Here is a 13,085-nt window from a genome sequence, read left to right as displayed (position 1 = left end):
TATATATATATATATATACAGAGAGAGGAAGAGAGAGAGAGTTTGTATTGCTTTTCTGGCTACAGAAGCGCAAGCATATAATAGAAAGGCTGCATACTCAGCATGCGAATGCTAAATACAGTTTTATTTAAAATATGCATCTATATGTATGCATATGTTGCATTGTATGTAATAAAAACATCGCCACATACAGGATATGATATCAAGATATATATCTATATATGTACATTCATGCGGTATATAAATACTATACAATATATACATGCGTATGTATTGTTTATAATATATATTCCTCAGCTATTCGTATGTTCTGTAAAATGGGTTTCTCGCTGTAGCGCTGCAGCATCTCCCACAAGACGGCCTCCATTAAGATATATATATATATATATATATATATATATATATAATCACATTATAGAGGGAAGGGGTATATACATATCTATATATTTATATTAGAGAGGGAAGGGGTATATATATACATAATTCTATTATAGAGGGAAGGGGCGTCTTCCGCGTGCGGCGGGAGGCACAAGTGTTCGCATGCAAGGCACTTTTGTTCTTTTGGTCGTCGTTGGGGTAGGCCGTTTGTTTCTTCTTTTTTTTTCAATTTTCTCTTAACGTGCTTTGCCTTTAAAAAGCTGGACCTACCTATTCTAATATAGTTCTATGAACAGTACTCTAAGGTTCTCTATAAATCCAGATCATTTAATTCGCTGCAAGACCAACTCAGACACTTTCGCCATCGCAGTTGTACGTAACTCCTCTTTGCAAATATACTTACACCTCCGCCGTCTCTATGGCGGGGACAGGGAAGTACACCCACATAAACAGATTACCAGTCACTCTCCTAAATTAAGTGGGGAATATTTATAGTATAAATAGAATCATGGTGCATACAGAAGACGAACGGATGTAGCTAGACAAATCCACACTGCAAGCACCGCCCTATACCCTCTCGTTAGACTTGGTGGTGCACTTTCTGTACTGTAGTACTATAGTTCTAAATTACATTGTGGAATTCAAATTGCTCCTCCTTGAACGCGTTTCGATTATACTCATTTGCATGTCAGTGATGTTCTGAGGGATGCGTACACCTGTTGTCTGTCATCGACACGCACGCCACCTACAACAATAGCAGGGAGTGGCTAGGTGGAAACCAAATGCAATAAAAATAAAATCACCCCAAGGGGAAGTTCCAGACAAAAGCACAGAGGAAGTACATGGTATGGTGCATGCTGTACGCTCTGGCATGCGAGTTGTCGTTATTATTTGTTAGTTTTTTGCTTTTATTTAATGTGCAACCTCTTGCTTATGTCATTGCGCGCTTCGACCACCAACGGGCCTACGCGCAGCACGACTCTCAAGATAAATCATTGCCTAACCACCTTCCACAAACGCAGCGAAGGCTGTTTAGGGTTTATAGGGTTTAGAGTTTGGGGTTTCCACTAACAGACATAAAAGCAAACGCCATCGTTCCTTTTCTAAGGCATGATGTTTAGGGTTTATAGTGAACGCTTTTAGAGTTCCGGGTTTCGACAGAACGAGAAAAGCAGCCAACCCCATTGGCCGCAGTAGCAAATACAGGAATTAGGGTTTAGCGTGTAGAGTTAACGGGTTGAGAGTCGTGCGCCTTCGACCTGCAGCAGAGAATCCCCCCAACAAGCAGACCGTCGAATAAGTGCATGTGTCTTGTTGACGATGCCTTATACTTTCACTTGTTTTTCTTCTGCTGCTCCAGCCTCGGACTCGAAGGAGTCCCACCGTAGTTCGTTTCTGCGTCTCTGTCTGCTGTTGTAAGAATAAGAACTTCTGGTGCTGGACTGTTCATCTAATAAAGAAGAGAATTCCTCATTGACGCTCTTAGGCATGGGGTCCTTCTTGATCCTATGCCAAGAGATAGCACCCCAAAGCAGCAGCAGCAGCAGCAGCACGCCAACGCCTGCCCCCAAAATAGCAAGCAGAATGGTCCATTTGCTCTCATGAGAGGTCCCCCCGCCTCCCTGAACCTTTCCGGTGCCTAAAACGTCGTCGCTTCTGCTGCTGGTGCTGGTGCTGCTGCTGCTCCTGGAGTCCACACACCGCCCCTGCCCTCCGGTGCGCTGCAGCACAAACCCTGGCCTGCAGATGCATAGAAAGCGGCCTCTAAACGGCCCAGAGCACGTCAGCTGTCCCTCCCCACAGGGTAAATCGGCGCAAGTCAGTGGGGCCGCTTGCGTAGTGTTCCTATTCTCCTTGTTTTCTTTGTCCGCTGCCGTTTCTGCAGCTCCCTGGGGTCCTCCCTTGAGAGTCCCGCCGCCTCCCTGAAACCCATTCGACTGTAAGGCAGACTTCCACTGACCCACAGGCCGCAGCTGCTGCTGCTGAAGGCCCTCGTCTGCACCCTCAGCAGGCCTGCCACTGGAGACGGGCGAATTTGCTGCTGTAATGGCCTCATCAAGGGGTGGCGCCTCAGGCGCCTCAGGTGATTCAGGATGACTTGTTGAGACTGCTCCTTCGGAGGCTTCGGAGGCTGCGTCTGCATCAGGTGATGCTGCTTCTGATGATCCACTTAAGGAGTCGTCCCCACTCGTGGGAGGGGAAGGAAGCGGAGAGGAGGCATCTAAAGCGGGCCTCGAACCGTTCGGCCCATGCTGTCTTAAGGTGACTTCTTTGCTGCTGCTGCTGTCGTCTGCTGCATTTTGCATCTCTCTACCCCACTTCCCCCCTTTGTCTGTGACTTGTGGCTCCTCAGGGAGTGCTGCAGCATCCACAGCTGATTCCGACACATTTGGTCCCTCAGGTGTGTGTAAACTCCATTCCGAGTGTCCAGTGAGCTCAGGGTGGGTTGCATATGCCCTTGAGAAGCAGTGAAGGTAAAGAAGGCAGAAGAAAAGCAGCAACGAGCGGGCAAACAGTCGCCTCATTGCCCTCTATTCGGAAGGCGGCAATGAAGAACTCGCGGAGCCAGATCTGCGGCGTCAAAGGGAATTCATTCCCAAACAAATTCAAAAGAAGACTAGAGACCAACGTCTTCCAACAAGCCTCGAAAAATGCATTAAATCGTACCGGTGAGGCCGCCGCAGCTCGGATCGAGCAACCAAAAGGTGTATGCATAAGCTGCACGTGGGTGCAGCTATTATTAAGAAGAAAATCAATTTAGAACCAAATTATTAAGGTATTTCAACTCAAACGAACATGTGGCAGCGCCAATAGATCACCCGCACCTGCACACGCACGGCGCGGGAGCCAAAGCAGCGCCACCACAGAGCACCCAGCGGACTGGTACGGTCTGCTATTAAGGCAAAATCAAAGGGATCAAAATATACACACGATATAAACTTAAAACGAAATCAAAGTCGATGTGCAATTAGAGTGAGCGAAGCGGATTCTCCGCCGAACAGGGGGATGCTCGGGCGTGGGAAAGTCCACTGGTTCCAGTTCGGGGATGTATGGGTATTCCTTTTGTGACTCCGTTAACTTTTATTCTTAACCATTAGCTGACAACGTACAATGAAGTAATTCAGTAGGTCAACATCATTTAGATGAGGAAGCAGCAGAAGAATGCAGGTGGAGGACCACGGGGCGCATCGAAGCCCCCGTCAAGAGGGAGGAGCAATATGGTGAAAACAGCCGAGACAGAACAACCTAGATACAAAAAAAAACTAAATATATAATATCAGGAATGCTCTTCTACTGGACCTAGATTAGCATTTTAATTATACTCTGCCTGCACGTCAAAGTTGTATTCTTTATCCTGTCGTGCAGCCCGAAGCTGCGCAGAGCTGCGCTGGTAAACGTGCTCTTCCTGCATCTCACAATTACTCCCCTAGTTTTCCTGTAAATCATCATTATAGTCTTTATGTTAACTATACAAGTCAAAAGTAAGCAATTTATTACTCCCTTCCTGCCAATCACGATTATGCTATTGCCAGTCGCAATTGTGCTCTCCGTGTGCAAGTAACAGCTATGCTTCCGTTTCAATCTAGTAATAACCTAAAGGGTATTTTTGGAATAATTAATTACGTACAAAAATCAGCAGGCACGATGGGTGGGCCACATAAGGGGTTGCGTTGCCTATGATTATGTATTGCGGTTCATTTTGTCTTTGGTTCAGTGACTTCGCACAACTCCGTACAAGCTATTGGCTCCCAATGCCAATAGATTACATACATTCTTAGCATATTACAGTATAGTTAAAATCGAGAGTGACGGCAACTTGCCTTGGCGCTTCACTCCCCTGCGCTGCACTATGGGTTGCAGGTGCATATATATATATATATATATATATATATATATATATATCTTTATTTTTAGTATCATCAGATATCCTTGTGTTATGGGGAAAAATATAGCCAAAATCAGGAGTAAGATTCAGCCGACGTAGCACATGCAGATTTGAATGGGCATGCTTCACTACGAAAAAGAGCGGTAAGCCTGTTTTGGTCTAGCTACTCTTTCCTTTGTATTCCCCAGGATTCTTCCGATGTTCAGTTGGTTAAAAAATAATCGATCCTCGCATATTGAACCTGGCCGCTTTACTTAGCTTTCGAGGCTTGGGTTTCGGCCAAGTTTTGGAGCTTCAATCAACACTTCTCATTGAAGTGATTCCATCTGTTTGTTGATTGCTTCAGGATTGGTTTGCGTATCTCTGTGATTCACCACGCATGATTGCGTTCGTTCTATCCCCTGTAATTCATTTACTCTTTGTTTTACTCCCCAGGCCTGAATAGTGTTCAACATCATTGCCCTGTAGATGTCGATTCAAACACAGGTTCTCATCCGTAAATAATGAATATCCTGCTTGGATGGAATATTAGTTGGACCACCCTGTCAATGGACTGCTTCAACGAATAGTCGTCTCTTCTACTCCAAGTATTGGGAAGGCAACAACAGACGCACCCAGAGCTCGAAGTACGCTGTGCATGAGATCAACGCCACGCCTCCGTTTAACGCCAGATAAAAACAGTACACACAGTAGACAGTGCATGCTGGCGTGCCGCACTATAGCATATCATAAAATAGTACACCGCAACACTATCAGCAGCTGCGTGGAGGGGCAAACCCACAAGACTTGCACGTGCGGTCCACTCGAGAAAACACGGGATATTCAGCTAGAGCAGAGCATTAGACAACCTTGTGTTGAACTGCAAATGTGTTTAGGGCAGATGGGGAGTTTCCAGACGTAAAAGCTTCATACGAATGTCCAAGACATCTCATCGACAGCCCCTTTGAATGCCACACGAAGCCTCTGTGGTTACAGTCTTGCTGGAACAGTTTTGAACAGAGTTTACCGGTTATTTCAAATTTATCGAAAGGATGATGCAATAGTTGAGATGCCTCTCAGCGTATTTCAGGCATTCATTGCACAGTCGGTGCCCTCCGGCATTGCATTCACAGGGTGACCTCCGGAGTTCACCGGGAACAAAGGTGGCGCTGTCTGTCTCCTAACCGGAGATGGAAACCCAACATACCTACAGAAACACAAAGATAAATCAAATTAACCTGAAGTAAGAGAGTATATGGTGGAGAAAACTATCACCGAACTGCCCTTTGCCTGAGTGCTGGGAAGCGCAAGCTGCAGCGCGCTCGTGCCTAAACGAGGAATCCGACTGCATGCAGGAGAAAAGAGAAGCCCCTAAACGCGATTTCTGCCCTTCAGTACCATCCGCCTTAGGGATTTTCTAAATAACAACGGAAAATTCATGATTCCACTGTCGCGCGTCGAAAAATCTCAAGGACTCTGGCTCAATCGACCGATGTGCACGAAACCAAAGCCACAGCTGCTCACGCATGGTTTCGTTCCCTGCGGATTGCCCCAGTCGACCTTTTTCCCCACAGAGCTTCAGTTTTATGTATATCCAGTCATTGTATATAAACAAAGAATTCTGGATTCGCCGTACAGAGTTCTGTGGACGGGCCAGGCTCACCGACACCTTCCGTTCTACACACAAAAAGAGATGCATACGGTCAGATAGTCAAATCCCCTTCTCTTTCTCCAGCAACAGGATGCCGTTTTTTGGAATGCTCAGGCACGAGGAGGGGTTGGCTTGCTGCGCCCTGTAGCTGCTAGGTAGCCGATCTGCTCAGACAGCACTTTGTTTCTCTCCAATGTAAGGTAGGATCAGCACGCCATTAGGGTTTCCTTAACTATATAATATTATTCTCGTCATTTCGACACTTATTCTACCCCTTCGTCTTCCCTGAGGCCCCCAGTTGAAGCATTCGGGGTGGGTAGGGGAGTCTTTTCTCGACGAGCCCTCGTTGCACTGACGAAGATGCAAACGCGGACGACCGCGGCCCCCGTAGGAGCTATGGGGTCCTATCGGAATTGGCATACTCTGACTCAACAGGTATCTGGGAATCATGCCTAAAAGGTAGCTTTAAGCAAACACAACTTTTATTTTGCAAAAAGGTAGCTAGGCTGAATGCATTGTTCAAGATGTTTAGCCGTAGCCTGGACAGACGACATACACCCTCAACATGGTCCTCTGCAGCAGGCGCTGGTTTCGGAAATGGATGATACATGCAGACAAACTGAGGTGTCAAGTGTTGCACTCAGTCAACTCCACAGTCTTTCCTCACTGGACGGCGCGTAAAGTCCGGGGAGTCCCCTTTCACATTGGTCTCAGGACAAATGCCAACAGCGGCAGCATCTACAGAGGCTGCCGCAGCGGCAACAGCAGCGGCAGCGATAAAGTCTGTGTTGGCATCGGGGAGCTTCTCCTCTGCTGCCGAGCCCAACAACGGGGTGCCTGCTCTGTCGGCTGAGGGATCTCACCTGATGTTTGCAGTTCAGAGGGGCGACAGAGCCACCGTCAAGAAGCTGCTGCATTCCGTCGGAGTCTCCGCAAGCTTTTTCATAGCGGAAGCAGAAGGACCTGAGCTAAGAACACCTTTGAGGCAAGACAACAGTTTGGCACGGCACATCCTAAGAGCGCGCACATTGCAAGAAGAGCTGCTGCCTGTAATGTAGAAACGTAACAGATGCATTGCGCTGTCTGTTCTGCTAGTCCTCACGTGTCAATTGTTGCTGCCTTCCGCAAGCTGCTGCTGCTTGCGGCAGGAGACCAATTGTTCGTTGCTGCGTTCAATCGGCTGCCTTCCCTGCTGCCTGTTGATTGCTGCTGCAGACTGGCAGCAGCTGTCGCATCCACAGAGATTATCGAAGAACTCGTCCGCCACGGTGCTACAGCTGCAGAGTTTGCTGAACTCGACAGCTGGACAGCGTTCCACGTGAGACAACGTATAATATATATATAATATGTATGTTTATATGCTACTTATACTCATGCAATGTGCAAAAGCCTGTACCTTCCTCATAGCTACCTCCTCAGTTACAGAAGGAGCCACAAGCTGTACACGAGTCCCTTCATTGAGTCACTCATACCCGTTGGCTGTTGCGAGAAACAGTTGTTCAATGAAAAAGTATAAATGACGTACCTGCGTCTGCAAAGCCAGCTAAAGTGCGGCTTTGAATTCTCGCAGTAGCGGAGCCCGCAAGCAAAAGATCTGTCACGGCAGACACATCTTCCCGAAGGGCTGCATCTGCCCTAGAAAAAAACGCATGTTGAAGCTGCAGCAGCAACACAAGCTGCAGCAGAAATAATGCAGACATGTGGAGTCGCTCCTTCTAAGTTAATGGCAGGGCGGCGTGTGGACTTCTGTGGGGGGCCTGCCATGTGGTCTGTGTGAACAGTGTGCCGCTGCCGCAGGGCGGGACAGAGTGCTTCTGCTACTGTTAGACCTGTGCCCCGAGGAGGCTGCCGCTGCTGCTTCTGGCAGTAGTCTGCTGCACCTCCTCGCCGAATGCTGCGGCAACAGCAAGGCAACAGAAGCTGCACTCAAAGCTGCTGCGCTGCGGCAGCAAGTCGATGCAAAGGCAAAAAGGCAGGGTCTCGAGGGGTGGACACCTCTTGTACGCAGTTTCCTGTGTTAGTCTTTTCTCTGTGTGAATAGCGGCGATATAAGTTTGTGAAGCCATGCATACGTATTCATACCCTTACTGTAATGGCTGCACATATGTTTGTGCATGTGCATACTTAACTCCGTGCAGATCTGTGCACATGAGTGCATCACAGTATACACTGGGAAATACACATGCTAGATAAAACGGCAACTGAACTGTGTGGAGCTTATTCTGCATTGTTGCAGCACATTTCCTGTCTTCGTGGCAAACAACGGATTGCCCGGCTTCTGCTGCAAGCGGGGGCCGACGCCTCTGTAGCAACAGGCGCTTTTGATGCGTCGTCTTCCCTCCTCAAGACTGCAGCAACCGGTGCTGTGTGCGGCATGCTGCGTCTATATGCCTACAAGCCTTCAGAACAGAGGCAAAGTCAACTGCAACCTGAGCTGCTGCCACAGCTGCAACTGCAGCTGCAGCAGGACCGCCAGGCAGACAGCCTCATTCCCCCTTTTGCGAGGGATTCGGGTCTCTTGCCAATCCACTTGAGCTGCTTCGGGTGCGCACAAAATGGTGAAAACTTTTTAGTTATTTCTGCGAATGTTGGGGCTCTCTATGCGTTGTTGTTCTCTGCACAGCATGGGCAGCGCCGCGTGCCAGTGGCTTCGCTGGTACGTTGTGTACCACTGATTCTTTTTGAATGGCTTTAGACAGTTCCCAAATGTTGCTCCTTGGCCTGTGAGTCAGAGGTCACCGATCTCTTACACGTTTGTTGCTTCATCTTGGGAGTCGCATCGACGCGTTGACAAAAGAGTTGAAGTGGAGTCCTCTGCACTTCGCCGCTGCCAGCGGCTCTGCAGCGCTGGTTGGAGATATTTGCCGATGGTCAGCGGGAAAGCTTGTGAATCTTAAGGACGAGGGATTTCCCCTTCAGCGAACGCCTCTCATTATCGCCTGCGCCGGACAGGTAAGGCAGGCACAAGCTGATGCTGCGCCATGCCTCTTCCGCAAGTGGGCAGCAGCAGTTCGTGATTTTAGGTTCTCTGTCGCTCTCTCCTCAAGCTTGCAACAGAAATAAGGCCTTTACGGCGGCATTAGTACAATGAAGTACTTCTGCATGGCGCAGAGATGCATCAGGACTTCCCCTGCTGAGCACGTGGAGACACGCTTGGATGCAGATTTATGCGGCCCCATTTTTCAAGAAGGTACCTTAGTTCATTATTCATGCCAAAGCGCTTTGAGTTTCTTCTCAGGACTTAGAAACTGTAAAGGTTCTTCTGGCCTTCGGTGCAAACCCCCTCAAAACCGTTCGCTTCTGTGGCCTTCGCACCGTCTGTGAGCTCCTGCTGCCTGTGAACCTATTGCAGTGCTTGGTAGTTCCGTATGCACTTGACAAGATTTTTGGCCCATGCATGTCTGCTTGCAGGTGTGCATATATGTAGGTATCTTTTGAAATGGTTGACTCTCAAGGTTTGCTGCTGCTACTGGAGTCAGCCATGCCTGGTGTATTGTTGTGAAGGACGGCAGGCATAAGTATGAAATCTGCAAGAGTCGTTTGTGCGATCCATTGTGTAGGCCTTGGGAAGGGGGCTGAAGATGCCGAGGAGACAGAGGCGCAGGTCACCCCGTTGCACATTGCTGTACTGGGAGTGAGCCTGCTGCATAACGCCTGCATGCTGTCGCATAGCGGATATGTTTGTTATGTTGCAATTTTCAGCAGTTTAATGCCTACCTGTTGTGCAAGCGCATCGATGCAAGCCCTACTTCTCCCTCTTTTTTGTATTTTCTTCCAAGTTTTTAATATACGGCATGGTTGCGTGTTCCGTCGCCAAGTTCCGTAGTCCATGCCTTTCTCCATTGCTGCGCTACGTTGAGCAGTAGACGTGCTTTGGTTTCTTCTCCGTATGGTATCCCAACAGTGGCATGGGGTGGGTGATAGTATTATCGCCACTGGAGTGACAAGGATCATTAACAGTTCATTTTGGGTTGTCTTGCGTGATGAAATGTTGATGCGCTCCACAGGGAAACCCCGATTTTGTTGTATCACTTCTGCATGTATTCAAACATCATGTTAAACGATATGGAACTAACGATTTTCACAAAGGAACGGCCAGGGACCCGAAGTCGAACAAGCGACAAGTCTTCAGCGCACGAGATGCAGCAGCCCTCCAGACAATTATCACAGGAAAGCGATTTGCGAGTTCCCTTGCGCACGCTGGCAGCCGGCCCACATGAACGTGTGAAAATGTGCAAACGGGTTTAAATGCCAACTCCCAAACCATGCATTGCAGAACTGGAGTCTAAAACTGCCAGAATGTCAATCAGTTGACGACACGGAGATTGCGCATGTTGAGATGGCACTTATAATATGCACAGGACGGAGAGTTCCTGTGGATAAAACTGCAAAAGTCTGTATATAAGATGCACAAAAGCCCATGTACCTTTAATGACGACGGCATCTGATCTCTTTTCCTACACTCTACATGCCTATAGTCGTTTTCCTTGCTAATGCATAGCCTACTTAATCTCGATCTGCACAAGAAATAAGCGCGCAACGGCACTTGCTGCGGTTTGCAGGGGGCTGCGGGGATCCTCCACCTGAAGTAGTCGACATGTTGGAAAGTGAGTGGGGTTTGTTGTTTGTTTCTGCATTTTGTTTGCTAGTGGCCACTTTTGTGCCCTCAACTACAACAGCATGCATACGAGATAGAGCAACATTTTCTCTTATTCGCATCGAACCGCAGGCTCTTGCAGTAGTCCTTTCGTACGACGGGCACAGGATTTCTTCCATCCCGCCGTTCTTAGGCCCGTGTGTTTTGCAGCAGTATCTCTCTCCATCGGTTTCCCTGGAGATATATCTATATTCTGCTGTCTTGAGAGATTTGCTACTTTCCCCAGTGTTGCCTGCTTTGCTTGCTTTGCTCCACAGCGGCTCGTCGCCAGGCCGGAAAGGTACGAGCGCCGTCAACTGTTTTAATTGGGGGAACAGAAGAAGGAACAAAGGGAGACAGATGGACACCGGTGGGCTTAGCAGTGGCTCTTTCCTCACGTGCGGCGTGCGCCGACTGCAGTGCAAGGATCTCCGAGCCTCTGTACGCGTGCAGTTCCCGTTAAAAGCGCTACATCGCACTACTCGACGCCTGATGTAAAGTCTATGGTGTGAGGCATAGAGTTGAAAGAAGAGGCATTTGCTTCACGATTGAGCGAGCATGGCCATACCAGAAAGTTGAATATGCAAAACAAAACAACCTTCCTGCCTGTGCACCTCTGCTAGGGACATGATCAAGAGACGACGAGATACATGCGCAGCGCTCATCGGCTTCGCAGCTGCGGAGGCTCCAACGGAAATTGCCGCAGAAGCCTGCGGCCTGGAAAGACTCTTGGCAGACGCAGACGAACCTCTTGCCGTCAGTATTGTAGAGGTAACTACCCGCAGTTGCGTTTGAACGTGGTGCAAGTGCAACTAGCCTACCAAGTATACTTGCAGCTCGGTACAGGCATAGCCCGCGAAGCCAGCGTGCGTACTGCTAGCTAATCCGGGCTAAGCACTGTTTGATATATTAAGTAACTATGTATTTGAAAAGTGGGCAAGTGATGGGGCGGGTATGGAGCTTGGATGCTTTCCTGTGGCAGTAGGAACAAACTTAACGTTCTATTTTGAAATTCGCTTCAGCATTTAGATGTCAAACCATCGAAGTAGCATGTGCCGGTTTTCTAAGTGGCAAGTATTCACGGAAGTTAATGATATGTTCCGAGAAATAAATATTTGCGCGCTTGGCCTAGGAGCTGTCGCATATTTGCCTGCACGAGCCTGAGTGTCAGCGAACGCCGCCGGACGATGAGGAGAGGACTGGACAGCCCCGAATGCATGCAGCCTCTGCGGCGCAGCTGAGGGATCTGTTTTCGGCAATTGCTAGCAAAGTGCTGCAACAAGCCGTGCTGCGCAACTTTACTGTAGTCGTCCGACGAGTGTTGCAACTTGTGAGCCTCGAGGAGAGGGTCTGTCGTATTGTAACTGCCAGCTACTCCAGCCAAGGAGCTGCTCGAAACATGTAAATTTGACGCCGGGGCTATTGCTTCCACGCTCCTGTATTTGTTTACCAGGCAGTGTATGAGCGAAACGCAGCAGAAAAAGCACTTCATGTAGCCGCCAGTTTGGGGTATGCACGAATATGTCAGCGTCTGGTAGACGCAGGAGTCGAAGCAGTTTCGAGGCCATGCAAGGAAAAGGGTCCTTTTGAGCTCCTGGCAAAGGCGCTGCAACAGCAGCAGAAGCATTCTCTGCTGCAGCAGCAGCACGACATCCTGGCAACTGCTGCTGCAGCTGCGTCTGCTGCACCCCTAGCAGCTGGTGCACCAGGAACCGCAGGAAGAGCTGCCGCATTAACTCTTGAATCTGCTGCCGCTGCAACCGTTCAGAATACGGCCCAGCTACGAAGGGAAACAACGGGAACTTTCAACTTTCCACTCTCGGGTAAGAGCTCTTCTACGACCTCTGCGTGCAGATGCATCTTCCCTCATGTCAGATACCTGCTGCCTGTCCTTATATGGAGACGCGGGAGGGAGAGCAAGTACTTGTAAACAGACCTAGGAACTATTCTGATTTGTGTCTGAAAAAGGCTGACGGGGAACACAAAGAGGCAAAGAAATACAACCTACTTCAGCTGTGCCTATTTCTCCGCAGCAAGCACAAGGGAAAGAAAGCAGCGCAGCGCCCTGCAGCCTCCCCCGATCATCTGCAGCCTACACGGGGAGGGAAAACTAAGGAGAGAAAAAGGAGGCACCATCGAATTGAAACCTTTCAAGTTAACTCCCAAACAGCAAACGTTGAACCCCAACGACTATTGATGCCCCCCTTGTTTTTAGGGGGAGGGGGGGTGATGCTTGTCCTGCTGCACGTGTTTGACCGATGAGGAGTTTGCCGTGAAGCACCATTAGATTAAGTGTCAATAGCGGCACAGTTGCATGTAAGGCTTTCCCCAGTATTGCACATGCAGGAAGACGCCTCAACAAAACGAAAGGCGTTGCTGGCGTTTTGTTTTGTCGTGCACAAAGGAGTAGACGGATTTCTAAAGAGTGGCTTTCTTCCCAAGCCTGCAAGTTCAGCTTGCAATCGACAAGCGGAGCTTCTTCTCCAGATATTCGATTTTTATGGGGGCCAGTGCAATTGTGCTTCAAATGTTCCCTTTCTCATTAAGAGGTCACA

At 48.8% G+C, this 13,085-nt stretch overlaps 2 protein-coding genes across 2 annotated transcripts; one reads left to right on the top strand and one right to left on the bottom strand.

Moving 5' to 3' along the window:
• Positions 1-1,703: 1,703 nt before the first annotated feature.
• On the bottom strand, positions 1,704-2,903 carry EAH_00016640 (hypothetical protein, conserved; the record flags this gene model as incomplete). The annotated part of the gene is made up of 1 exon (XM_013393944.1): positions 1,704-2,903. The coding sequence occupies one exon, from the start codon at positions 2,901-2,903 to the stop codon at positions 1,704-1,706; it is 1,200 nt and encodes a 399-aa protein (XP_013249398.1).
• A 3,710-nt stretch (positions 2,904-6,613) lies between these two features.
• EAH_00016630 (hypothetical protein, conserved) lies at positions 6,614-12,727 on the top strand (the record flags this gene model as incomplete). The annotated part of the gene is made up of 12 exons (XM_013393943.1): positions 6,614-6,948; positions 7,110-7,212; positions 7,676-7,894; positions 8,131-8,438; positions 8,627-8,846; positions 9,133-9,214; positions 9,455-9,528; positions 10,809-10,831; positions 11,154-11,286; positions 11,702-11,860; positions 11,984-12,353; positions 12,564-12,727. 12 exons carry the CDS (start codon positions 6,614-6,616, stop codon positions 12,725-12,727), a joined length of 2,190 nt encoding a protein of 729 aa, XP_013249397.1.
• Positions 12,728-13,085: the final 358 nt, after the last annotated feature.

This window comes from Eimeria acervulina, genomic scaffold (genome assembly GCF_000499425.1).
Source record: "Eimeria acervulina Houghton genomic scaffold, Eah_scaff104, whole genome shotgun sequence".
NCBI classification, from domain to species: domain Eukaryota; phylum Apicomplexa; class Conoidasida; order Eucoccidiorida; family Eimeriidae; genus Eimeria; species Eimeria acervulina.
The sequence above is the reverse complement of the archived record's forward strand: the minus strand, read 5'-3'. Positions and strand labels throughout refer to the sequence as shown.